This window comes from Panulirus ornatus, chromosome 39 (assembly GCF_036320965.1).
Source record: "Panulirus ornatus isolate Po-2019 chromosome 39, ASM3632096v1, whole genome shotgun sequence".
NCBI classification, from domain to species: domain Eukaryota; kingdom Metazoa; phylum Arthropoda; class Malacostraca; order Decapoda; family Palinuridae; genus Panulirus; species Panulirus ornatus.
The window spans coordinates 3,115,500-3,141,434 of record NC_092262.1 but is presented as its reverse complement, the minus strand read 5'-3'; the positions used below and the strand labels follow the sequence as shown (position 1 = coordinate 3,141,434).

Below are 25,935 nucleotides of genomic sequence, written 5' to 3'. Positions count from 1 at the left end.
GAGTCTAGATATGAAATGGGTTCATTCAGAGAACTTCTTCCTTATGCTTTCAAATATCGAGAATCAAACTTATAGTCTCAATTAAACTTAATTTTATGATACCAATCATCACACTAGAACAACAAAAAAACACCATATCATGAATATTAATCATGGAAGACGATTGTCCAATCCTTGAGCACGACGGTACGACCCTGGATTACGTTAGGTTAAAAGAGGGGGTCGTTATACCCAAGGATTGTCCTGTCGTACTTAAAGGTCGTGTCATTATACTCGAAGGCTCATGCAGTCGTACCATGGAGTCGTCCTGAAGGGTCGTATTACCATCCAGTCGTTCTGAAGAGTCGTCCTACCAACCAGTCGTCCTGAGTGTAGTCGTCTTGAAGGATCGTAATATCACGCAGTCGTCTTGAAGGGTCGTACAGTCATGCAGTCGTCTTGAAGGGTCGTACTACCATGCAGTCGGCCAGAGAGGTCGTGCTGTCGTGGTGTATTCTACAGTAGTCAAGGTCAGTGTTTGTGTGGATTCTTGGACAGCCTATAGCAACGCTGACGCTAGCATTGCCTTCGTAGCTCAAATCATGTCGTTTGGGTCAAAATTCTTAGTTAAATTATTATTTAGGGACAGTTGTGTTAGGGGACGTGAGACAGTGAAGCCTTGAGACGTTATATGAATTCCTAACCATTCCTAGTTGCTATTAACTTGTTATAAATCTGTGAATCACTTCGCTGATGATTTGCCATGTATTTAGTATGAAATCTAAGTTTATATTGTGGTTTGTGGTAAGATTTCTTTGTCTCTCCCGGAGTTTTCTATCAAATTCTAATTCACTCTTAAACTTTTTATTCTTTTAATCAAATTTTCTAGTGTTATTTGTCAATTTTCTTTTACTCATTTCTTTGTTAGTTGCTTCAATTTAGTCGTCAGGATTCTACTTATTTTTGTTTTAGTTTAACTATCAGGAAAGTATTTCAGAAGACTCTACTTTTTTTTTATAATCATTTAGTCAAAGAAGAAACTGTTGTGGAGGATGTAAGATCAGGAGTAGAACCGAAACGAAAACCTGATTCATGCTTGGGTATAGCGTTAACACCGGGTCAAGTACCAAAGAAAAATACTCTATTCTAGATTTATTGTCATCATTTGTACAAAGATTCCTTTTAAGTTATTGTATATCACTCTTTGTTGAGAGGATCTACAGGTTAATAAATGAGTGGACAATATATTATAAATTCTTCATTTCCAATAAATAGTTAAAAATACAATATGTTTGCCTGATAAGAGAGAATATGAGCAAGTCGCATGATATGTTCCTAGTGAATATATTTATGTATGAGTCTCCTTAGATTCTCCTGATTCGTCTGAATCATCACCTACAGGGGCTGAGTAAAACCTTCTTAGTGGGGTGAGGGCTGGGACTTCAAGTGATTCCTCTGATTCAGGAACAGAATACAACCTCTTTGGTGAGAAATGGGCAAAGGTTTCAACTGACTCTTCCGATTCAGGGACTGAATATAATCTTTTGGGTGGAGCTAGGACAGGGGCCTCTGTTGATTCATCTGATTCAGGGGCTACATACACCCTTCTAACTGGGGTGAACACCCTCCTGGGTGGGGCTGGGGCAGGAGCCTCAGTAGATTCATCAGAATCAGGGATTGAATGAATCCTCTTAGGCTTAAAGTGATCAGGGACTTCGAATGATTCTTCTGATTCAGGGATTGAATAAATCCTCTTGGGTGGGGCTGGTGCAGGAGCCTCTGTTGATTCATCTGATTCAGGGGCTACATGAACCCTTCTAACTGGGGTGTACACCCTCCTGTGTGGGGCTGGGGCAGGCGCTTCAGTTGATTCAGCTGATTCAGGGGCTACATACACCCTTCTAACTGGGGTGTACACCCTCCTGGGTGGGGCTGGGGCAGGAGCTTCAGTTGATTCAGCTGATTCAGGGGCTACATGAACCCTTCTAACTGGGGTGAACACCCTCCTAGGTGGGGCTGGGGCAGGCGCTTCAGTTGATTCATCTGAATCAGGGATTGAATGAATCCTCTTAGGCTTAAAGTGATCAGGGACTTCGAATGATTCTTCTGATTCAGGGACTGAATAGATCCTCTTGGGTGGGGCAGGGACAGGAGCTTCAGTTGATTCAGCTGATTCAGGGGCTACATACACTCTTTTGGGTGGGGTGTACACTTTCCTAATTGGAGTTGGAGCAGGAGCCTCAGTTGATTCATCAGAATCAGGGATTGAATGAATTCTCTTTGGTGTGAAATGATCAGGGACTTCGAATGATTCTTCTGATTCAGGGACTGAATAGATCCTCTTGGGTGGGGCAGGGACAGGAGCTTCAGTTGATTCAGCTGATTCAGGGGCTACATGAACCCTTCTAACTGGGGTGTACACCCTCTTGGGTGGGGCTGGGGCAGGAGCTTCAGTTGATTCACCTGATTCAGGGGCTACATACACCCTTCTAAATGGGGTGAACACCCTCCTGAGTGGGGCTGGGGCAGGAGCTTCAGTTGATTCATCTGAATCAGGGACTGAATGAATCTTCTTAGGCTTAAAGTGATCAGGGACTTCGAATGATTCTTCTGATTCAGGGACTGAATAAATCTTCTTGGGTGGGGCTGGGGCAGGAGCCTCTGTTGATTCAGCTGATTCAGGGGCTACATACACCCTTCTAACTGGGGTGAACACCCTCTTGGGTGGGGCTGGAGCAGGAGCTTCAGTTGATTCATCTGATTCAGGGGTTACATACACTCTTTTGGGTGGGGTGTACACTTTCCTAATTGGTGCTGGAGCAGGAGCCTCAGTTGATTCATCAGAATCAGGGATTGAATGAATTCTCTTTGGTGTGAAATGATCAGGGACTTCGAATGATTCTTCTGATTCAGGGACTGAATAGATCCTCTTGGGTGGGGCTGGGGCAGGAGCCTCTGTTGATTCATCTGAATCAGGGGCTACATGAACCCTTCTAACTGGGGTGTACACCCTCCTGGGTGGGGCTGGGGCAGGAGCTTCAGTTGATTCAGCTGATTCAGGGGCTACATACACCCTTCTAACTGGGGTGTACACCCTCCTGGGTGGGGCTGGGGCAGGAGCTTCAGTTGATTCAGCTGATTCAGGGGCTACATACACCCTTCTAACTGGGGTGTACACCCTCCTGGGTGGGGCTGGGGCAGGAGCTTCAGTTGATTCAGCTGATTCAGGGGCTACATACACCCTTCTAAATGGGGTGAACACCCTCCTGGGTGGGGCTGGAGCAGGAGCTTCAGTTGATTCATCAGAATCAGGGATTGAATGAATCCTCTTAGGCTTAAAGTGATCAGGGACTTCGAATGATTCTTCTGATTCAGGGATTGAATAAATCCTCTTGGGTGGGGCTGGTGCAGGAGCCTCTGTTGATTCAGCTGATTCAGGGGCTACATGAACCCTTCTAACTGGGGTGAACACCCTCCTGGGTGGGGCTGGGGCAGGAGCTTCAGTTGATTCATCTGATTCAGGGACCGAGTACACCCTTCTGAGAAAAGAGGGGGAAGGATCTTCATCTGATTCATCAGATTCACCTGATTCACCTGATTCATCTGATTCATCTGATTCATCTGATTCATCTGATTCCTCAGATGAAGGAGGCGAGTACAGTCTCGAATGAGCTGCAAACACAGGAACTTCGAGTGATTCCTCTGAATCATAGGCGGAATATTGTGGAGGGGTGTACCTCCGAATCTCGGACGATTCGGGATACTGTGCTTCGCCCTCGTAGCTGACCTCAGCCACGTAGCCTGAGTCACCGTCCACGTAGTAAGTCACCTTCTGAAGACGACCGTCGGGAAGATGTACGTGGTACGACCCCTGGGTGTTGTCGTTGTCGCGGGACGACTGGTGGCCAAAGTCGTTGCCGGAGATGTCGTCCTTCACGACGTAATTGAAGTCGTACTTAGCCTCGGCAGATTCCTCTAGATAATAATCAACAGATTCCTGAAAGAAGACGAGGATGGGAATCATTCTCAAAGAATATGCATCACGACCTCGTAAAATACAGGACCATATCCACCAATACGTTAGGATGTATCTGCAAAGGGCCTAGATCCCTCACCTGTGGGACGACTTGTGTGAAGATCCTTCTCGTCTCCAGCGACTCGGAAGAGGAATCCTCTGACTCCTGGCGAATATAAAAAAAAGAAAAGGAATGTCAAGAGAGAATTGGCCAAAGTAGACTTACTGCCCTGCTTCTTTGCCTATATTAAGAGTCCAAAGGCTCATTCCAGTATCATAATCTCCTTTCCTTGCTCACTGACGTGGGTTAGTATCTCAAACCACTGCATCATGAAAACTTTCACTGTAGCATGAGTGTGTGTGTGTTAGCTGCACACTTCTATAAGTCAGCTTTTCCAGTGACTGGGTAGGTATTCCTCTTTACATTTTTAACATCTGTTAATCCATCTCTTCTCTACGAATTCAACGAAAACTAAATGTTATACTGATTGATTTTGACGCCTAGATTGAATAAAAAAAGACAGATATTGATTAGCCCGTGCAACGCTAGTCCTTCTTGTGTTTTTTTTTTCACTTTCATGTATAATATTCATGAAGCTTTACACTGTATATGATGATCAGTAACACTAAGGTACCTAGATGGACGACCCACATCATGCAGCGCCACAAGGTACCTAGATGGACGACCCACATCATGCAGCGCCACAAGGTACCTAGATGGACGACCCACATCATGCAGCGCCACAAGGTACCTAGATGGACGACCCGCATCATGTAGCGCCACAAGGGACCTAGATGGACGACCCGTATCATGCAGCACCACATGGGACCTAGAGGGACGACCCGCATAATGCAGCGCCACAAGGTACCTAGATGGACGACCCACATAATGCAGCACCACAAGGGACCTAGATGGACGACCCACATCATGCAGCGCCACCTACCCCCGAATCCACAGGAGCTGTTGTGATGATTCTCTGTGTCTGGGGAAGACCGTAATTATATCCTGGATGAGATGCCCTCCCGTCAGCTGCAGCAGCAGCAGCAGTAACCACACCCAGGAGCGCCAACGCCAACACCTACGGATGTAAGAATCCATTAGAAACTTGGTACGTTCGAACGAGGACACCAGCGTCAGATATGGTGGTACTATGGACACTGGATGCGATATAACACTGTGGACACTCGATAATTTCAAAACTTCCTAATCTTACCTCTAACTTCATTTTGATCCGAAGGTGCTCACCTGACTGTCCGCTCAACAAGGGACCCGCCCAATATATACCTAGGGGTCATGACGTCACGTAACCCCGAAACTACCACCTGGGTTTTTTTACACCTCGGTGCCAAGAAAGCTAAGTTTAAAAAAGTGGCCCCGCCCGGCTTCCCAGGGTAGCTTTCCGGATAGTATGTCCAAAGATGACTTATTCTGACCTTCAAACACAGACATACCTGTGACATACGTGCCTTTACAGTGACTAGTATCATTTCCACTCATATTGTATCATAGTTCAGAATGTACCCACAGTGGATTGTGGTGACTGAGACATCTCTATGGTGTCTTGGATTCAAAGACGCGAGAAAAATCCTAGAATAGTTATAGCTATGAGGAGACTATGGCAGTGGATGTTGCAATATGGGCGGGGTCCTTAAACCTCTTTCAATGGTCAGGTTTAAAGGCACTGTTCACAAACGGGATTTTTATGGTTCTATTATCTAACTCCTCGAGTATAATGTTGTGACCCTTGAGTAAAAAGTACTACCCTCGAGGACGACAATATGATTCAAGTGTTAAAATCAGAGGTCCCGCTTGAGTAAGAGCTCCATCAAATAAGGAAGAAGGGAAGGAGGAGCAACTCCAAATCTGGACTGAAATAATGGAAGTACCACAATACAGTCGAGACATCACAGAAGGACGTGTGGAAAGCCAAGAAGGGGAATGGGAAGGATCACGAGGAGGAACGGAGGCAGAAGTGGAAGGATGTGGTGAGGGAGGCATTAAGGAAACATAATATACCAGACATCCTTGAGTTACAGCAAATTGGAAAGTTTACAAACTGGAACGGTAGAGAATGTTGGTCCAAACGACAGGTCCATACCATACCTGATACCTCAAGTAATATATATATATATATATATATATATATATATATACATATACGATTTGCCATTTCCGGCTTTAGCTAGGTAGCGTTAAGAACAGAGCACTGAGCCTTTGAGACAATATCCTCATTTGGCCCCCTTCTCTGTTCCTTCTTTTGGAAAATTGAAAAAAACGAGAGGGGAGGATTTCCAGCCACCCGCTTCCCTCCCCTTTTAGTCGCCTTCTACGACACGCAGGGAATACGTGGGAAGTATTCTTTCTCCCCTATCCCAAGGGATAATATATGTATATATATATATATATATATATATATATATATATATATATATATATATATATAAATATATATATATATATATATATATATATATATATATATGAAATGATATGCATGTCGATGATTGCTGTCTAACTCTTTAACAAATTCCTTTCCAACTACAGTGTCTATAAGCACACACACACACACACATACACACACACACACACACACACGTACCACAGAGGATTGTGGGGGTAAGGAAGGAAGGAAGGGCGTGGCCCAGATATCTGTAGGATCCAGGACATTTAGGAAGTGTGGCGGTGCCCTGGCTGCTCTGTCGTGCGTCGAGCCAAGGTCATGGGAGGTGCCATAGCAGCGGTGGTCGACCGTCCCCACTCTCACTCACAGCTGAAGGTACCACATAGTATCCCTCCCTCTGCGCCTCCCCCTCACACTCTGGACGTAGAACCCCCGAACGATGTCGCTGGCGAAGACTTGAACGACGTCATTCATGAATACTTCTCTCTCGATACAGAACCAGTGTCTGTCGTCCGATGACCATTAACAACACACCTAACCAGGTATGTGACTTTGAAAACATCGTCCATACGGAACCAGTGTCTGTCGTCCGATGACCATTAACAACACACCTAACCAGGTATGTGACTTGGAAAACATCGTCCATTACCTCCCAAAACAAGAGACGTGTTACTCTCTGGTCTCTGCTATTGAAAGACAGGTCACTGTGATTGAAGGAACACTCGTTGGCTCACTGACGGATCTTATGTAAGTTATGTTCTACCGGTCAGACATAGGAAGAGCCAGACTTGGTGACACCATTCATCTTCCGCAAGACTTTGCCCTTCAGGCGCGACAAAAACTTGAACTATGAGTTGAAAGATTTCGTTCATAAGTTCTTTTAAAGCAAAAGAAAGACTATCTATTTTCCACTCATCTATCGAAATACTTAAGAATTTATGAGTTGATAATGTAGGAGTTAGATAGTTAACTAACATTAGACGTCAATAGATCAATACAGTTTTCTTATGTATAAAAATAACCTTCGTTTTTATATATATGATAATCTGGACTTGCCAACAAGGCGCCGAAGGGGACGAAAACCCACCTAAGTTCTGTGTAATCATTCCCAGTGGAATGTGACAAACATTCTTGTGTTGACGACCTCACTCCAACAGGGAAGGTATCTTCCTGTCTGCTATCCTTGAAGGGAATGATTCGTTTACCTCTTTTCAAACTAGTTGACGTACTGAGACGTAGACATATAAAGTGCTTCAAGCTTCAGTATTTCTGATTGTGATGTATCTCACGTGGTCGCCATACCTGGCAACCAGAATCACTCAGAATATATATATATATGTCAATGGATGTCTTGTATAAAAAGATCCTTACATGAATGTGATGTCAAGACTTCCCTCACTGGTACAGAACGGTTCATCACGTCGCTGAGCTGGTCTGGCTCGACTGAGGATGGCAATCGGGTTGATCCACACACTCAACTATGTCGAGGTTAGGTCTTCACTGTCCCTCCTGTATTAGAACCGTTCCTAGACCTTTTATGATTCGAGATGCTGGACGGCATGAGTGGTTCAGTCTGAGACAATGTGTGTATGTGTATATGTGTGTGTGTGTGTATGTGTGTGTGTGTGTGTATTACCTACTGTTGCCTATTTGGTATTGGTTAATGGTTTATTATAGTGAATTTCGTATTACTTTGTTTTCTGTGTCCGGGAGTAGCCTATTACTGAAATGTCCCTATTAATGGAAGGAACCTGAGGTAATCCAATTTTGGAAGTGGCCCATTATTTGGGATTACTGATTGTAGCCAATTTCCCACTTAGCAGGTTTCCCATTACTGAATTGGCCTGCTTCTCGCCTATTGCTGTAAGATACCTATTCCTGAAAGTACCCTATTTCGGACATATTGCTTGAAGTTCCCTATTTAAAAGTTTCCTATTCTTGACCTATACCTGTGAGTTCTCCATCAATCAGAGTGGCCACTTTCTCTCCTATTACCCTAAGTTCCCCATCACCGAGGGTACCCTATTTCTGACCAATTACTTTAAGTTTCCTATCACTGAGAGTAGCCTATTTCTGACCAATTTCCTTAAGCTCCCCTATCACCGAGGGGTACCCTATTTCTGACCAATTACCCTATTACTGAGAGTAGCCTATTTCTGACCAATTTCCCTTAAGCTCCCCCATCACCGAGGGGTACCCTATTTCTGACCAATTACCCTATTATTGAGAGTAGCCTATTTCTGACCAATTTCCCTAAGCTCCCCCCATCACCGGGGTACCCAATTTCTGACCAATTACCCTATTACTGAAAGTAGCCTATTTCTGACCAATTTCCCTAAGCTCCCCCCATCACCGGGGGGTACCCGACTTCTGACCAATTACGGAGAGCAGCCTATTTCTGACCAATTATTGCAAGCTCGCTATCATTCGAAGTGGCCCATGACTGACCACTTACCACCTGAAGTTTTCATCACTGACCAGTTACCTCACCACCAGTGGTTTTCATTGACCTCGTTCGTACATCGGGCTGGTCAACACCGCCCCTACGACCCGTCGCCCACTGCACACTGCTGTTGCTACGCGTTGTGCAACTCTGGTCGTGAGAGAAGCTACGGGGGTCGGGCCGGTAGAAGGACGCGTGTAGAGAAACAAGATCACCTCGCTGGCTTGACTTGGTCCAGAGTATTGTGGAAAGTGAGGCAGAATGCAAATGAAGCTTTTGGGAAAATGATAAATTCAAGCTTACGTCATGTCTCTGCTGTCTCATAGAATACAAGTTTAGAAGCTGTAAGAGATTTTCAAAGGTATGTTTATTGATTAATGATGGGTTCTGTTGAAGTTTTGGGTCGGACGATAGTACGATCCTTGACGGTATGATCCTTGAACACGACGGTACGATCCTTGAGCACGACGGTACGATCCTTGATCACGACGGTACGATCCTTGAGCACGACGGTACGACTTTGACCACGACGGTACGACCCTTGAGCACGATGATACGACCCTCGAGCACGACGGTACGATTATTGAACACAACGGTACAACCCTTGAGCACGACGGTACGACCCTTGAACACGACGGTGCGACCCTTGAGCACGAAGTTACGCCCCACAATTAACGTACTTATTGTACCTTCAGTGGATTACGAGAGAGACAATGGAAAGAAAAACTAGTAAGAAAAAAAGAAAGGAAGACACATTATGTAACAACCTTCATCTTTTATTCTCCAGAGGCATTCTTCTTCTTCCTCTGACCCTAACGCGCTGGTTAGCCTCGTGACCCAGCAGGTGACCTTTTCATTGCTGACCATTCCGGCGGCGGCACCCGGCCACCACAGCCACACCTTCCGCGTTCAGGATCGACTTCCTCCCGTTTTCTTTGTCCTGTTATTAACGGGTTGCCCCACCGTAATAACCACACCCCAGACCTCTCATTTCTTCCTGTACAGCTCAACTCAATCCTCCAGCAACAAAAACCTCTTGTCAGTACTTTCCAGTTATATTTACATCATTATTTATTATCATTATTTTTCTTTGTCGCTGTCTCCCGCGTTAGCGAGGAAGGGCAAGGAAACAGACGAAAGAATGGCCCAACCCACCCACATACACATGTATATACATACACGTCCACACACACACTTATCGTGTTTCATTTCCCCGTGGACTCGTAGGAATATACTTAATCACGCGCTAGATTGTGATCCTTTCATATATATATATATATATATATATATATATATATATATATATATATATATATATATATATATATATATATATATATATATATATATATATTCATACTATTCACCATTTCCCGCGTTAGCGAGGTAGCGTTAACAACAGAGGACTGGGCCTCTGAGGGAATATCCTCACCTGGCCCACTTCACTGTTCCTTCCTTTGTTCGTGTGTGTGTGTATATATATATATATATATATATATATATATATATATATATATATATATATATATATATATATATATATACACACACACACACACACACGAACAAAGTGCATATGAACGCGCACCTTCATAGAACATACAAACCTCCAACAGCCATGATCGAACCAGGGACCCCTGTGCAACAGGCGGGAGCGCTACCGTTAGGGGCGATCATACCCTAGAATGTCCATACGATCTTACTTCAATTAAACACTTCTTTCACTATCTACATGTAGTTTAGGTCGCTTACCGACATCCACCCCTTTTGTGTAGTTTAAATAACTCTCAAAAGAGAAGCACAGTTTATTAGAAATGTAGTTAGACCTTCCTGCACGTCCCAATCAACTAATTGGGAATCTATGAAGATAACCCACTAGCGCTCCCGCCTGTTACACAGGGGTCCCGGGTTCGATCCTGGCTGTCGGAGGTTTGTCTGTGATATACATATATTGGACTTGCGCTGTGTTGCTTAAGATTACAAATCAGTTCAGCACCAGCAGAAGGACAACAAATGAAAGATGAGTACGTGAATCTATTGTTTTAATCACTCAGTATATTCTAAGAAATCTAGTTCAAATGTTTGTCATGTTTCTGATGACCTTAAACGTGTCTCCAAACTGCTTCTGTCCACCAGTTTGCATCAAAGTTACAAAGAGTGGCTCTGATATTTTTCTAATTGAGATCTCTAATTCATGTCACTTCATAGCTGACCCCTCCAGGTAATATTACATTGTCACATACAGTTCAGTTTGCGAGTTGCTTTTCTTAGTAGGATATTGTCTCGTCTCTCTCACTATCTGGTATGACACTTTAGTACCACAGTGTGACCTCTTTGGATATGTTGGCCTGGCCTTGAACCTGTCCGTTAGTGGGTCAGGTCAAGATGAAGGCCATCATGCCTAAGGGTCGTAACACTGTGTGCTTAAGGAGAAAACTCACCATTAGTGTCTAGTGAGTCACGTAAAAAAAGGAAGAAAAAAAAAAGACATTGGAACAGTGCCACAGTTGGAGAGATGAGCTACGTTATGAACAGGGACCTCAGTACGACAGGGAAGACTACGGCTATTCCTTCATGTCTGGCAATAACCAGACGCTACACACACACACAGATCCTACCAGCAGTTGGGGGAACTTAGCAGAGATCTCCCTTCTTCACTATGTTTACTTATTGCAAAGTGGATATTCAAAGCAGGGAGCTCCCTCTACGCAGTGCCCTGTCATTGGTTCAAAGTTCCCTTGGGGACAATGACCATGTGTACTATCGTCTTGTATTCCCTCTTCGACGCAGAGGTAGTAATTTGTGCAGTTATGGTAGTCAGCAATAAGGTCGTGGTTCCCAGCGTTGGTGAGGGTACAAGAAGACTTACATGTGCAACAGTGATCCTTGTTAGACTGGCATTTGTCGCCGTCGAAATATGGTTCACTAGAGGGGCATTCTTTCGTCTCAACGAAAGCGTGGCACAAGTAGTAAATTGAACAATCAAATTGATTCGACGCCTTGCCAAGTATGTTATTAGCACAGTCATACGTACATTTCTCGCATGGAGGAGTACATTCGAAGTTACTCTCCGAAGGATTCCTGCACTTCTTTAGATTCGTGTCGAATTTCTCATCGGCGGGGCAGCTGAAGGAGTACTCACTCCAGGAAATCGAGTCGAAGCATATGTAATACTTGTGGCAATCCATTGGGTCGTCAGCCAAGTTTCCCAACGCCGACCCATAATGATTGCAGTCCACAGCGCAGGGCTGCTTGGCAGAGACGCCCCTGGCCCCCAGTACCTGCGACAAAGTCGATAGGTCAACACAACTTTCCTGAGATGAATGGTTAACGTCGGGAGGTATGTCCCTGATCCTCTCTCTCTCTCTCTCTCTCTCTCTCTCTCTCTCTCTCTCTCTCTCTCTCTCTCTCTCTCTCTCTCACACACACACACACACACACACATCCCCAGATTCTGCGTGCAGAACATAAAGGGAATTCATGGTGCAGGGCGTAAGTTCTGAGCCTTGAGGAACTGACAGGCAAGATCAACCTAAATGATACCCCCCTCCCATATAACATTCAAGAAGTGGGCTTACGTCTTTAGAGGCTTTCAACAGGTGTTTTGAAGGTAACATGATGAAAAGTAATCACTGGTTACCAGTTGTAGAAGATTAAATTGTAGATACCTAAGAAATGCACCAGTGAATATTGGCTTAAACTAGAAGTAATTATTATTGTTATCATTATTATCATTATTATTATTATTATTATTATGATTATGATTATTATTATTATTATTATTATCATTATTATTATTATTATTATTATTATTATTATTATTATTATTATCATCATTATTGTTATTATTAATATCATTATTATTATTATCATCATTATTCTTATCATTTTATTGCTATTATCATTAATATTGTTATCATCATTATGATGATGTTGAAGATAACCCTAGGAAGGGATTCCTGTGACTTCATACTGCGCTACAATAAGTAGCAGGGGAAGAATGGAATCCTTTGGAGTAGGAAGTTCTTTTGACGTTACTGGACCCCTATAATACAACCTCACCGAGGGTAACTTGCCACTAACAGGGTTGACCACAAGCTGGCGGAGTCAGATGGGGTCATTTAGAATAACCATAAATGATAGAATTATAAAGGTCAAACATTTCCTTAAAGAGATATTGTTCTAACACCCAAACTCCAATCCCTTTGACGAGATTGGGACGGATTGGTAGACTAGATTGGAATTTTGCTTCCACCTCAACTCACCAGAAGCAGTGTCAAGGGAAGAACTATGAACACCATGTTGGAGTAAGGTTGAGAGTGGGTTCGTCAGATATGGTTAGTGGACCACCGCTTGCGTGAGAGGAGAGATAAGATCGGCCTTGTGATGTCTTATATATATATATATACATGACCAGGCGTGTGTGTGTGTGTGTGTGTGTGTGTGTGTGTGTGTGTGTGTACATAAACTACGTGTCCCTACGCAGGTTCCAGACTGCTTTACTCGAAATTTTTGAAAATCAGGTCAGGAAACATCTCGTCTTTGCAACGTAAACATTAATCCTAACTTAAAATCAATCGGAATTATGTCTTCATAATCTTCAACAATAGTAAGTCTACCTTAACTCATTTTTTACCAAACGTTGCTTGATTTTTCGACCCAGGAAGAATCAAAGGAAGATGTAGACTAAGTCGATGAAGGAATGTAAAACTTGAAAACATATTTTTTCCTTTTTAGAATACTTTGTTTGTCCCGTCAAGTTCTCGTGGCGAGGTGAGCAAAACTAATCTTATCTTTGAGTCCAAAAAAAACTTCTGGTTCCAGTCATCATCTGGGAATCAGAGCAACACGGAGCACCTGACTACTACTTGGTGTGTGAGTGAGTCTTGCGTAGCATGTGTGCAATGGGAAAACGTATGTATCCCTATCTGTTTGTGTGATATGTCTCCGACTAGAAACTTCATCATTATGTGTCATCAGACGTTTGCTTTGTGTATGTGTCATCAACTTTATGAACGTGTCTGTGATATGGATATGTCTCCGACTAGAAACTCCATCTTTATGTGTCATCAGACGTTTGCTGTGTGTATGTGTCATCAACTTTATGAACGTGTCTGTGATATGTGTCCCGTTACGAAAAAGATCCTGAGGATTTTCACCGAAGGAGATATCTTTTTACCAGTCACATTCTTCTTCTTCTTCTTCTTCTTCTTCTTCTTCTTCTTCTTCTTCTTCCTCTTCCTCCTCCTCCTCCTCCTGTTACTCTTCTTCTTCCCCCACTTGACTCCTTACTATTTTTTGTTCTTTTTAATCCTTTTTTCCTTTCCTTTTTATGTATATCTCTTCCACTTTTATCCACATGGAACAGCAGAGGGACAGTAGACTAATTTCTCTTCCTTTTCCTGCCTTGGTACTTGTTCATCTCCTCTTATGCATCGAACCCAGAATGTACCTTTGGTCAACTAGTGGTTACCACTTTGCCAGTAAAACGAAAAAGGAAAAGAAAATGCAATTCTGATTGTATACCATACTGAGGGTTAAGATATATGTAAATAGATTAATTATTAGTTCAGTAAGAGCAATATCATGATATCTCTTATCAAATGTGTTGAAAACGTTGTAGTCTACAACTCTTTCACTCTGTAGAACTAACAATAGCATTTTTATAAGTAGGACAATAATTTTAAATTAGCATCCTTGGTAAAAAATTCACCCGGATCGGACTAAAGTTAAGACTATATGTATGTATATATATATATATATATATATATATATATATATATATATATATACATATATGAATATTTTCCTCTTAGTATCTCTTGTCATACCCTTTCTACTTGTTTACGTTTGTTGTAGTCACCCCACTCTGCTCTGCTCTGCTCTACTCTGCTAACTCCTTGAGAATATCACGTTTTCAGTTTCTGTTTCTCTGCAATACAATAGAGAACCTCCGTATTGGTCCCTGTGAAAATATAATTAAAATAACTACCATCTTTTTTTTTTTTTTTTTTGCTGTTTTCGTTCTCCTTCTGGCCTTTCGATCCTCGTTATGTTTCCAGCACCCAACTGTTTTAAATCTAACGAAAACGTATTCTTGAGGACCATGTGTATAGTGAAAACGTACAAGTTCTTAGAAATGTCCTCAACACGTGAAGAGGGGCGTCTGATATATTTTGAACTTGTGGTTGTACTGCGAAGCTGACGTTCCGAATGACCTCTGGCTGTTGACAGGCTTTGGGGGCAGAGATAACTAACCTTTAGTCCCCAAGTAACGAAAATACTGACAGGGAATTGACCAGCCTTCCAAAGTCCACAACACTTCGACATATCGTCCATCTTCATAAGGGTATTGCAAAAACAACATACCCGACAGGAGATGAAATGATTTTCCTTGAAGTTTGACAGGGGATGAAATGATTTTCCTTGAAGTTTGACAGCTGTTTCATTCTCAAACGGGAGGCGAAAGAAGCGAAAGCAACGGGCGGTACTTCATACACACACACACACACACACACACACACACACACACACACACTCACACACACACTAATCAACAATCTATCGCTGTTTAAATACTTGAGCCCCACAGGAAATAACAGTATCCATCATTAAAAATTGAACCATTATCTTGGGAAAAGGAGTATGTGAAGCAAGAGCGACAGGTGTTGCAACTCTGAAGGTAAAAAGGAAATGTTTCGTAAGGTCTCTCTCTCTCTCTCTCTCTCTCTCTCTTCTCTCTCTCTCTCTCTCTCTCTCTCTCTCTCTCTCTCTCTCTCTCTCTCTCTCTCTCTCTCTACCTCTCTGAACCTGGAGAACCCACAGGGATCCTCCTGCTTATTTTGGTCAGTTTATTGCTCCCTGTGCTTTTGGGATTACCCACGACCCCAAACACACACACACACACACACACACACACACACACACACACACCTGAATTCTATACACAAGGAAAGGTTCCCACCGATGGTATAAAATTTGTCGATAATACAAATGATAATGCTAACGCAACGCACATGTTGGGTTACCATGGTAGACTCTATACTTTGCTTGGATAACGTCAGTAGGAGTGATTTCATATATATATATATATATATATATATATATATATATATATATATATATATATATATATATATATATATATATATGTTGGAAAGGATCACAATTTTGCGCGTGATCAAGATGTTCCTGTGAATCCTATGGGAACTTTTCGTGTTTCATTTTCCCCGTGGACTCATAGGAATATATATGTATATATATATATATATATATATATATATATATATATATATATATATATATATATATATATACATATAATTCATACTTCGAAATCATTCCTTCACATGACCTTACATGACCTTAAAGTTAAGAGGTCGAAGGTCACGAATCGATTAATTCGTAGTACTTGATCCAGTTGATTTCGTTCGTGTTAAACATTACATACTAACCATCCTGATGTGTCTGTGACCACCACAACGCCTCGGGGTCTTCCTGTCATATAATTTCGGGTCCAAAAAGTAAAAGGTCATGTTATCTACAAGTGAACAACGGTAGCTGACTAATTCGTACCAAGAATACTACAGTTTGGTACAGCCTGGGGGAAGGGTACATACTATTGCGCGAAGAATGCGGTCATGGTACCCTACTAGAAATTTACCGTAGCACATCCTGATGTCAGGTTAGTCACGTCCACGATCGGCATAGGACCTTGCCTCATTGAGCCTTCTAATTGGCAGACTGGCTGGTTGGGTGATTGACTGAGCTCTGGACCTATTAACAGCGAAGATCATTGTTCACGTCAGCGTTAAGTTATAACCACCAATCGAAACTCTTGATCATCATATTGAGGTGTGCAAGATCAGTATAATCATACACGTTCTCACTGTATTTATAGCCATGGTTCGTAGTTTCATAACAGACGAAAATGAAAAATGTAAATTTTTTTTTTTTCGTCTGACTTTCTAAGTATAAATGTATTTTCTTAGCTTTAATCGTTATCAATAGCGAAAGATGACTGACCTTGATTTCTTTATGTTGAATAAACTATGTACAAAAATTGATGGGATTTATCTGTAAACGAAGCAAATCTTGAGTAAAATGAAAATCTTTTACCAGTCAATAATCGTAAATATGAATATCCTTCAGCGGTCCGAAACTTTATAAAAAATACTTTCAGTATTATAAGATAATTTCTCTTAATAATAATATCAATCTAATTTTATCAGTTGCGCTGTAGGTATCTTGACGACGATCATATTCAAAGTGAAGATTGCGGGTTTCGACAAATAACGTAGCCATTTTCAATTTGTTGAGTCACCCCCCAAAAATTTACGTTTTCAATAATGAACCATAATTTCAGTTTCTTTGATTTTTAATGGGACACTAAACCAAATGTAACTTAAATATGCTAACCAAATTCAAGTAACAATCGTATATAAATATCGTCTGTATCTTTTAGTGTGGTAATAGAATATAAGATAGATATTCCATTGGATTTTTAATTGCTCATTATAGGACATTACCACTATAATAATGAGGTACATATTGAACAAGCATTTCATAACCAACCAGTTCAAATGACGATTGAATTAATCATTGAAATTACCGAACTGCTGGTTCCGAGGCTTCATTCCAGACGTTTGAGCCGTGAGAAGCAGTCTCTTTCACAGTATCTTTTTTTGTTGCAGGTGTCAATTAAAGCGGATATGAAAAGATGAAATAAACGACTTTTAACGTTATTATGTTTTAATGTTATTATGTTCACAGGGTCTGTCTTACGTCTTGCTAGTAATATATGGAGAGGCGGGGCTGTTAGAACGAATATTTTGAGTAAACCCTCCATTCCCTATCTCATGAACCCTGTTACTGCATTCGAATCAATCGACCCCAAAGCTTCAAATCTGAATCTTAGGAACCTTTGAGTATACTGAAAGCAAGACAAGTTTCGAACTACATTTTGTATGAATCCTCAACTCATTTCCGAGCGAAACGATGCACATCGTTTGGGAAAGTTAATGCTTCAAAAGACTGCTCGAAAAATGGAGTTGAACCAAACGAACACATACGTGTGTTTCAATTCGTGTGTGTCATCACGCATTCACTTTCCCCTGAGAGAGTGTATGCACTCGTTCGAATCCCTTGATGTACAAAAATTGATGGGATTTATCTGTAAACGAAGCAAATCTTGAGTGAAATGAAAATCTTTTACCAGTCAATAATCGTAAATATGAATATCCTTAAGCGGTCCGAACTTTATGAAAATACTTTCAGTATCATAAGATAATATGTCTTAATGATAATATCAATCTAATTTTATCAATTGCGCTGTAGGTAACTTGACGACGATCATATTCAAAGTGAAGATTGAGGGTTTCGACAAATAACGTAGCCATTTTCAATTTGTTGAGATACCCCCCAAAAATTTACGTTTTCAATAATGAACCATAATTTCAGTTTCTTTGATTTTTAATGGGACACTAAACCAAATGTAACTTAATTATGCTAACCAAATTCAAGTAAGAATTGTATATAAATATCGTCTATATCTTTTAGTATGGTAATAGAATATAAGATGAATACTACATTGGATTTTGATTGCTCATTATATGACATTACTACTATAATAATGAGGTACATATTGAACAAGCATTTCATAACCAACCAGTTCAAATGACGATTGAATTAATCATTGAAATTACCGAACTGCTGGTTCCGAGGCTTCATTCCAGACGGTTGAATCGTGAGAAGCAGTCTCTTTCACGGTATCTTTTTATTGCAGGTGTCAATTAAAGCGGATATGAAAAGATGAAATAAACGACTTTTAACGTTATTATGTTTTAATGTTATTATGTTCACAGGGTCTGTCTTACGTCTTGCTAGTAATATATGGAGAGGCGGGGCTGTTAGAACGAATATTTAGAGTAAACCTTCAATACACTATTTCATGAACCATGTTACTGCCTTCGAATCAATCGACCCCAAAGCTTCAAATCTGAATCTTGGGAACCTTTGAGTGTACTGAAAACAAGACAAGTTTCGAACCACATTTTGTATGAATCCTCAACTCATTTTCGAGCGAAAAGATGCACATCGTTCGAGGAAGTTAATGCTTCAAAAGACTGCTCGAAAAATGGAGTTGAACCAAACGAACACATGCGTGTGTTTCAATTCGTGTGTGTCATCACGCATTCACTTTCCCCTGAGAGTGTGTATGCACTCGTTCGAATCCCATGATGTGGACACCCACCACCACCCCCCACGTCTGACTCAGTGCACACCTCAGCCGCAAGTGAGTGTGAAAGCAGACAACCAGCGAGCGGAGAACGGCGGGAGGGTTGCCATGATTCAGGTACGTGTTCCAAGCGACGTTTGAGCGGCCTTCATCTAAGCGACCGCTCGCTTCCAGCGGTCTGGGTCAGTGTAGCGAGAGGGCGTGGTAGTGGTTTCCCATGACCTTGTGCTCAACACACACACACACACACACACACACACTCCTGTGACTCAACTAATCCTCCGACGCCCACAACACACAGCCCACACCCCGTGTTCCATTTTCTACCAACACGTATTGATTTGAACAATGTTGCTCCCTTGTCATGACTCACACTGTACATTCCTTTGACGTATTGTGTTTATTCTACGCAATGTATTCTTCTTTGATGGTTTCTGAAAATTTATTCTTCACAATGTATTCTTCTTTGATGATTTCTGAGATTTATTCTTCACGATGTATTCTTCTTTGATGATTTCTGAAAATTTGTTCTTCACAATGTATTTTTCTTTGATGATTTCTAAGAATCTATTCCTCCCAATTTATTCTTCTCTGATGATCTCTGAGAGTTTACTTTAAACAATGTATTCTTTTTTGATGGTTTCTGAGAGTTTATTCTAAACAATGTATTCCTTTTTTTATCGTTTCTCAGAATATATTCTACACAATGTATTCTTCTTTGATGGTTTCTGAGAATCTATTCTTAACAATGAATTCTTCTTTGATGGTTTCTTAGAGTTTATTTTACACAATGTATTCTTTTTTGATGGTTTCTGAGAATCTATTCTAAACAATGAATTCTTCTTTGATGGTTTTTCAGAGTTTATTCTTCGCATTGTAATTTTGTTTGATGGTTTCTACAGATTTATTCTTCCCATTTTTCCATTTGTTGAATTACTTCTTGGAGTTTATTCTTTACGTTGTACATTTCTTTGTTAATTTCTGGTGTTTCACTTATCATAATGTATATTCATTTATTGATGTATTCTAAGTAAGTTTTGGAATATATTGTCCAACAGGAGGAATTTGTGGATCCTCAAAATCAACCACTCCTTTGAGTCTTTGCTTCATAGTAGCATTTGATGTTTTAAGATTAGAACATTTAGCTCTTTGATGAGATCTGTTTTCTTGCGTCTAGATCAATGTCTAATCTTATATAGACTGTGTGTATAACCACTTTTGACGACCTCCTTTGACTCTCTCTCTCTCTCTCTCTCTCTCTCTCTCTCTCTCTCTCTCTCGATGGCGCACGACTCTTTGCCACAAGGGTACGACGACCTTTGAACACGACGGTATGACCACTGGGCACGGTGGCTAGCAATTTTTGCTTTCTTGGTCTTGGGAGAACAGTAGATGCAGTTCGTGTTCCATGCAAATATTTGATAGCAGCTGTATGTGAAACGTAAACATTGGTTGTCTAGTATGTATTACATGTATATATTGTTCGCCAAGTCTGTGTTACATGTAAATATTGGTCGCCAAATCTGTGTTACACGTAAATATTGGTCGCCAAATCTGTGTTACACGTAAATATTGGTCGCCAAATCTGTGTTACACGTAAATATTGGTCGCCAAATCTTTATTACTCGTAAATATTCGTTACCAAACCTAACCTTGCTTATTTCAATAGCAGGCCAAGTGGTGTAAGTGAAAGGAAGTAATTCTATTATGTACCCGTTAATCATTAATACGCTAATAGCCTCACGACCCGTATGATATACACTGTGGCAGCACCGGTCCGTGCGTGGGAGGTGTGTCTGCTGAAGAAAGTATTTGGAGTGTACCAAATGAGGATCATAAACCTGGCTACCTTATAGGGTACGATCCTCTTCCTCTCTCGGACCTTATAGGGTACAATCCTCTTCCTCTCTCGGACCTTATAGGGTACGATCCTCTTCCTCTCTCGGACCTGCGTGTACCATCCTAAGTTACAATGTGGTACACCGTTATTACCAGTTTCCATCTCGGTGGAGACTGCACTTTTAAGGAATATTATCTTCGCAAAAGAAGTGATTTTTTTCTCTTTACCTTCGCGAATCATGAATCGTGAATGTGATAGTCTATTCACGATGTGGAAATGAAGAATCATGCCTTAAGAGATTATACAAATTCTAGTTGGTTTACCTGATGACAGTGGATTAAAAGTGCTTTCTTGTTTATATTTAGAGTAAAAGATAAGAATTTTGTCTTTTCCTGGCGCTACTTCGTTGGAGGGGGAGACGCTGTTTCATGTGTGGCGGGGTGGCGAAGCAAATGGATGAAGGCAGCAAGTATGAATATGTACATGTGTATATATGTATATGTCTGTGTATGTATATGTATGTATACTTTGAAATGTATAGGTTTGTATATGTGCGTGTGTGTGTGGGCGTTTATGTATACACATGTGTATGTGTAGATATGATTCAGAACTATAATCTGGTAAATATCAAAGTCCTTATAATGTCGATCGTGCATTTGAGGTGAAGTGCATATCAAGTCTGATCTTAAACGAATCTTTTTCGTGCTGCTTTCAGCTTCCTTCTAAAGGAAAGGTAATATCTTTTCATTCAATTCGAGTTTGTTTGTTTTTTAATTCATCACTGCGAGTGAAATCAGGCAAACTTAGCCTTAGGTCATTTATTCAACTCTCATATAATTTGTTTCTCCGTCGTAGGTTCCTCCTCTTCATCGCTTTCTTCTATACTCTCTCCATTCTCTCTATGTCTTTCTTTAAGTAGGGTGACCAGAAGTGAACGCAGTATTCAGAGTAGGGGACGCACCATTGCACTGTCAAGTGTAAGTTTAGTTTTACTTACAAACTTTTTCGAAATTCTTGTTTTTGTATCCGAGAATTTTATTGGTTCTGTGCACCGAAGACTATTTGTTCATTAACCTTTTGTAGATCAACGGAATTCATGTTCTAGTTTTTTTCTCTCTCACTTATTTCTTTTATGTTAGCTGAGACGGCACGGGCAGCTGAGGCCCTAATCAAGGCCATCATATTAACGCTATATATATATTCTATCTAATTATTTTGCTTTGTTGCTGTCTCCCGCGTAGCGAGGTAGCGCAAGGAAACAGACGAAAGAATGGCCCAACCCACCCACATACACATGTATATACATACACGTCCACACACGCACATATACATACCTATACATCTCAACGTATACATATATATACACACACAGACATATACATATATACATATGTACATAATTCATACTGTCTGCCCTCATTCATTTCCGTCGCCACCCCGCTACACATGAAATGACAACCCCCTCCCCCAGCATGTGCGCAAGGTAACGACAGGGAAAGATAAATAGATAGATAGACATTTAGATAGCCTGAGCCAGGTACACATTTCATCAGCCCAATCCTAGGGGTTGATGAACAGCTGGGTTGACTGTGGACCGACTGCCGCAACCTTAACGCTCGAACCCTGGGCGGCCCACGAATGCGTCATGGTCAGAAACGCTAACCACTACTTAGCACTTGCCAGTTATCGAATTCCGTTAGCCATACGAGAGTCCAGTCCATCAATTACCTGTATTTGTGTTGAGTCTATTGGAGACATGAGTCCGACCCCTTGTAATCGAGTCTCTCCGGGGTATGAAGCCCTCCAAGATAGAGTTCCTCAGGGGTACGAGGCCCCTCCAAGATAGAGTCTGTCAGGGGTACGAGGCCCCTCCAAGATAGAGTCTCTCAGGGGTACGAGGCCCCTCCAAGATAGAATCTCTCACGGGTATGAGACCCTCCACGATAGAATCTCTCAGGGGTGTGAGGTCCCCTCCAAGATACAAGTCCCTCCAAAAGACGCAGTCATCTACAGAATGGATCTCCTTAAAAGATCTGATCCCTTTAATAAGAGCATCGTTTCAAGGGGCTCCAGACTGTGAACGCCTCAAGCATGATGTATTCATACACCCCATCTTGGGCCTGGAAGAACAAGTCCTCTCACCTCTAAATAAAGACAAAAAATGAAAAACCTTTCAGTGTGCGTGTGTGTGTGTGTGTGTGTGTGTGTGTGTGTGTGTGTGTGTGTGTGTGTGCGTCGCACTTCCCGCCCGCCTCACCTTGCGTCGCATCGTTGAACACACACACTGACGATCGCATGCGCCTCGTGGCTCCCTCGACAGGTGTGGCACGCAGAGGGTAAATTTACGACAGCGTAATGAGGTGTTGTGAGGTTGTATACTATAGACCGACGGTGGATTGGAAACGTTCACAAAGACGCGTCGAATCCTCGCTCTTTGTCATCAGTTTTTCTAGGGGAGATGGGACTCGAACCTATAGCTCCATCAGGCACTTTTGGGGGGAAATGGGACTTGAACCTATAGCTCCATCAGGCGTTTTTGGGGAGGAGATGGGACTCGAACCTATAGCTCCATCAGGCGTTTTTGGGGAGGAGATGGGACTCGAACCTATAGCTCCATCAGGCGCTTTTGGGGGGAGATGGGACTCGAACCTATAGCTCCATCAGGCGTTTTTGGGGGGAGATGGGACTCGAACCTATGGCTCCATCAGGCGCTTTTGGGGGGAGATGGGACTCGAGCCTATAGCTCCATCAGACACTTTTGGGATACGTGAATAATGTCAGACTGGATGAAATACAGAATCATTTTATTATCATATCTTGCAAAAAATATAATGTCTTGTCACCATCCCTCATTGATAGTTAACCATAGACGGGGGACGGGGCGTACCGTGGGGCAGGCTTGTAGGACGGGGCTGGGCTGTAAGGTGCGGGGCTATACACTGGGTACTGAGCCTCACCCTGATAGGTGACCTCAGCCACATAGCCAGAGTCACCGTTGACAGTGTATCTCACAGTCTGCAGACGACCATCAGGCAGCTGGACCGAGTACGACCCCTGGGTGTTATAGCCATCACGGGCCTCCTGGTGGCCGAAGTCGTTGCCAGAGGGGTCGTCCCTCACGGCGTAGTTGAAGTCGTACTGGGCTGGGACCTGGGGAGAGTAATGAACTCTTTTTCAAAACAGAAAGTTAACAAAACATTTCACTAATTATGGTAAGATGTATAAACGTAAATAGAACCGACTTGAGGACACATAGAGAGACTGGATATAGAAGTTTCTATCTCTTCTGTGCCTTAAATCTCTGGTCATAGATGAAGTCTCTATATAGGCCAGGCCATTATATGAAATATAGAATGATTTAGAAGACAGAGAAGTTGAGAGAGAGACGAGGATGACAATACAAAAGAGCTTTAAAGATATATATGAATCTTATTTTCATGTCTTTTATATATCATGCTGGATTTCCCTTCGTTTTGCATTACTCTGAGATGCGACCAATAAGATATACGACAAGCAAGGCCTCAAAATGCGACGCCTAGTCCTTGAGAGAGAAAAACGATAGTATGAGTCTAACAAGACACTTACGTCATATGAAGGAGCGGGCCTGTAGGATGGGGCTGGCCTGTAGGATGGGGCTGGCCTGTAGGATGGGGCTGGGGAGTAGCCATATCGGGGTCTTGAAGGGGCACTTGCCACACCAGCGACCAACAGCATCACAGTAAGAAGGAGCTGTGTAGGAAGACAAAGGTTTTATATCAGGACGGAACCAGGGGGGGGTCATGGGTCACACCAAGACAATCATGGGTCACACTAGGACGATCAATCATGGGTCACACTAGGACGATCAATCATGGGTCACACTAGGACGATCAATCATGGGTCACACCAAGACGATCAATCATGGGTCGCACCAGGACGATCAATCATGGGTCACACTAGGACGATCAATCATGGGTCGCACTAGGACGATCAATCATGGGTCGCACCAGGACGGTCATGGGTCGCACCAAGACGATCATGGGTCGCGTCAGGTAATGTAAGAGTAGACAGTGAACGACAATTATCTTGTATATAGAACTGAAAAGTTCCGTAAAAACAAATGAACGAAAAAGAAAAGAACTAAAAGTTTAGAGAGAGAGAGAGAAAGAGAGATAGTCTATTGCTCAAAGTTTAGAGAGAGAGAAAGAGATAGTCTATTGCTCAAAGTTTAGAGAAAGAGAGAGATAGTCTGTTGCTCAAAGTTTAGAGAAAGAGAGAGATAGTCTGTTGCTCAAAGTTTAGAGAGAGAGAGATAGTCTATTGCTCAAAGTTTAGAGAGAGAGTGATAGTCTATTGCTCAAAGTTTAGAGAGAGAGAGATAGTCTATGGCTCAAAGTTTAGAAAGAGAGAGATAGTCTATTGCTCAAAGTTTAGAGAGAGAGAGATAGTCTATTGCTCAAAGTTTAGAGAGAGAGAGAGATAGTCTATTGCTCAAAGTTTAGAGAGAGAGAGAGAGAGAGAGAGAGAGAGAGAGAGAGAGAGAGAGAGAGAGAGAGAGTCTATTGCTCAGCACAAGTCCCTCTGTGTAGCCGATCTCACCTCCATGTTGACGTCGCGACCAGATGAGCAGTGGTGGTGATGGGCGCTCAACAAGCTTATGTACTCTGTCTCTCCAGGTGAAGGGGGTGTGGGGGGATGTGTGGGAAGTTCTCTTGGGGGGGAAGGGGGGAAATGGGGGAAAGGGGGGGGAAATGGGATGCTAGGTTTGCTACGAGAGTGAATGCGTGGGTGGGTTGGGTGGGTCAGGTTCTGAAGGCCTAGATAGACGACCACTCCCTTCTACCGCAAGACCTCGCCATGACCTCCTACTCCAAAGTCAATTCCACGACTCCGACAGTTTCGTAGATTGGGTGGTCAAGGAGCGCTGACCAGAAATTGCTATCATTTCCACCAAAGATTCTGTTGGAGGAGCTGATATTCTACGACGAGTGAGTTATACCTGGATGGATGTATTTATAAATATATTGTTGTGCAAAGCTC

At 42.1% G+C, this 25,935-nt stretch overlaps 2 protein-coding genes and 1 long non-coding RNA gene across 3 annotated transcripts in view; 1 reads left to right on the top strand and 2 right to left on the bottom strand.

The window, feature by feature from the left end:
• Positions 1-25,935, top strand: part of LOC139761207 (uncharacterized) — a 62,895-nt gene that overhangs the window by 11,232 nt on the left and 25,728 nt on the right. The gene's annotated exons all lie outside the window — the stretch shown is intronic.
• On the bottom strand, positions 1,119-25,529 carry LOC139761294 (uncharacterized). Its single transcript, XM_071685327.1, has 7 exons — positions 25,495-25,529; positions 24,502-24,645; positions 23,781-24,066; positions 5,209-5,279; positions 4,939-5,073; positions 4,095-4,160; positions 1,119-3,976 (listed from the first exon to the last, which is right to left on the bottom strand). The coding sequence occupies exons 1-7, from the start codon at positions 25,498-25,500 to the stop codon at positions 1,328-1,330; spliced, it is 3,357 nt and encodes a 1,118-aa protein (XP_071541428.1). The 5' UTR covers positions 25,501-25,529; the 3' UTR covers positions 1,119-1,327.
• Positions 10,865-13,905, bottom strand: LOC139761030 (uncharacterized). Its single transcript, XR_011715447.1, has 2 exons — positions 13,105-13,905; positions 10,865-12,120 (listed from the first exon to the last, which is right to left on the bottom strand). It is a non-coding gene; the product is annotated as an uncharacterized lncRNA (long non-coding RNA).

Excerpts from the sequence above, each read along its gene's own strand:
- LOC139761294 (XM_071685327.1), bottom strand. Across the intron at positions 5,074-5,208 it reads GGATCAAAATGAAGTTAGAG|GTGTTGGCGTTGGCGCTCCT; the intron begins GTAAGATTAGGA and ends TTACATCCGTAG. Across the intron at positions 4,161-4,938 it reads CAGCTCCTGTGGATTCGGGG|GAGTCAGAGGATTCCTCTTC; the intron begins GTAGGTGGCGCT and ends TATATTCGCCAG.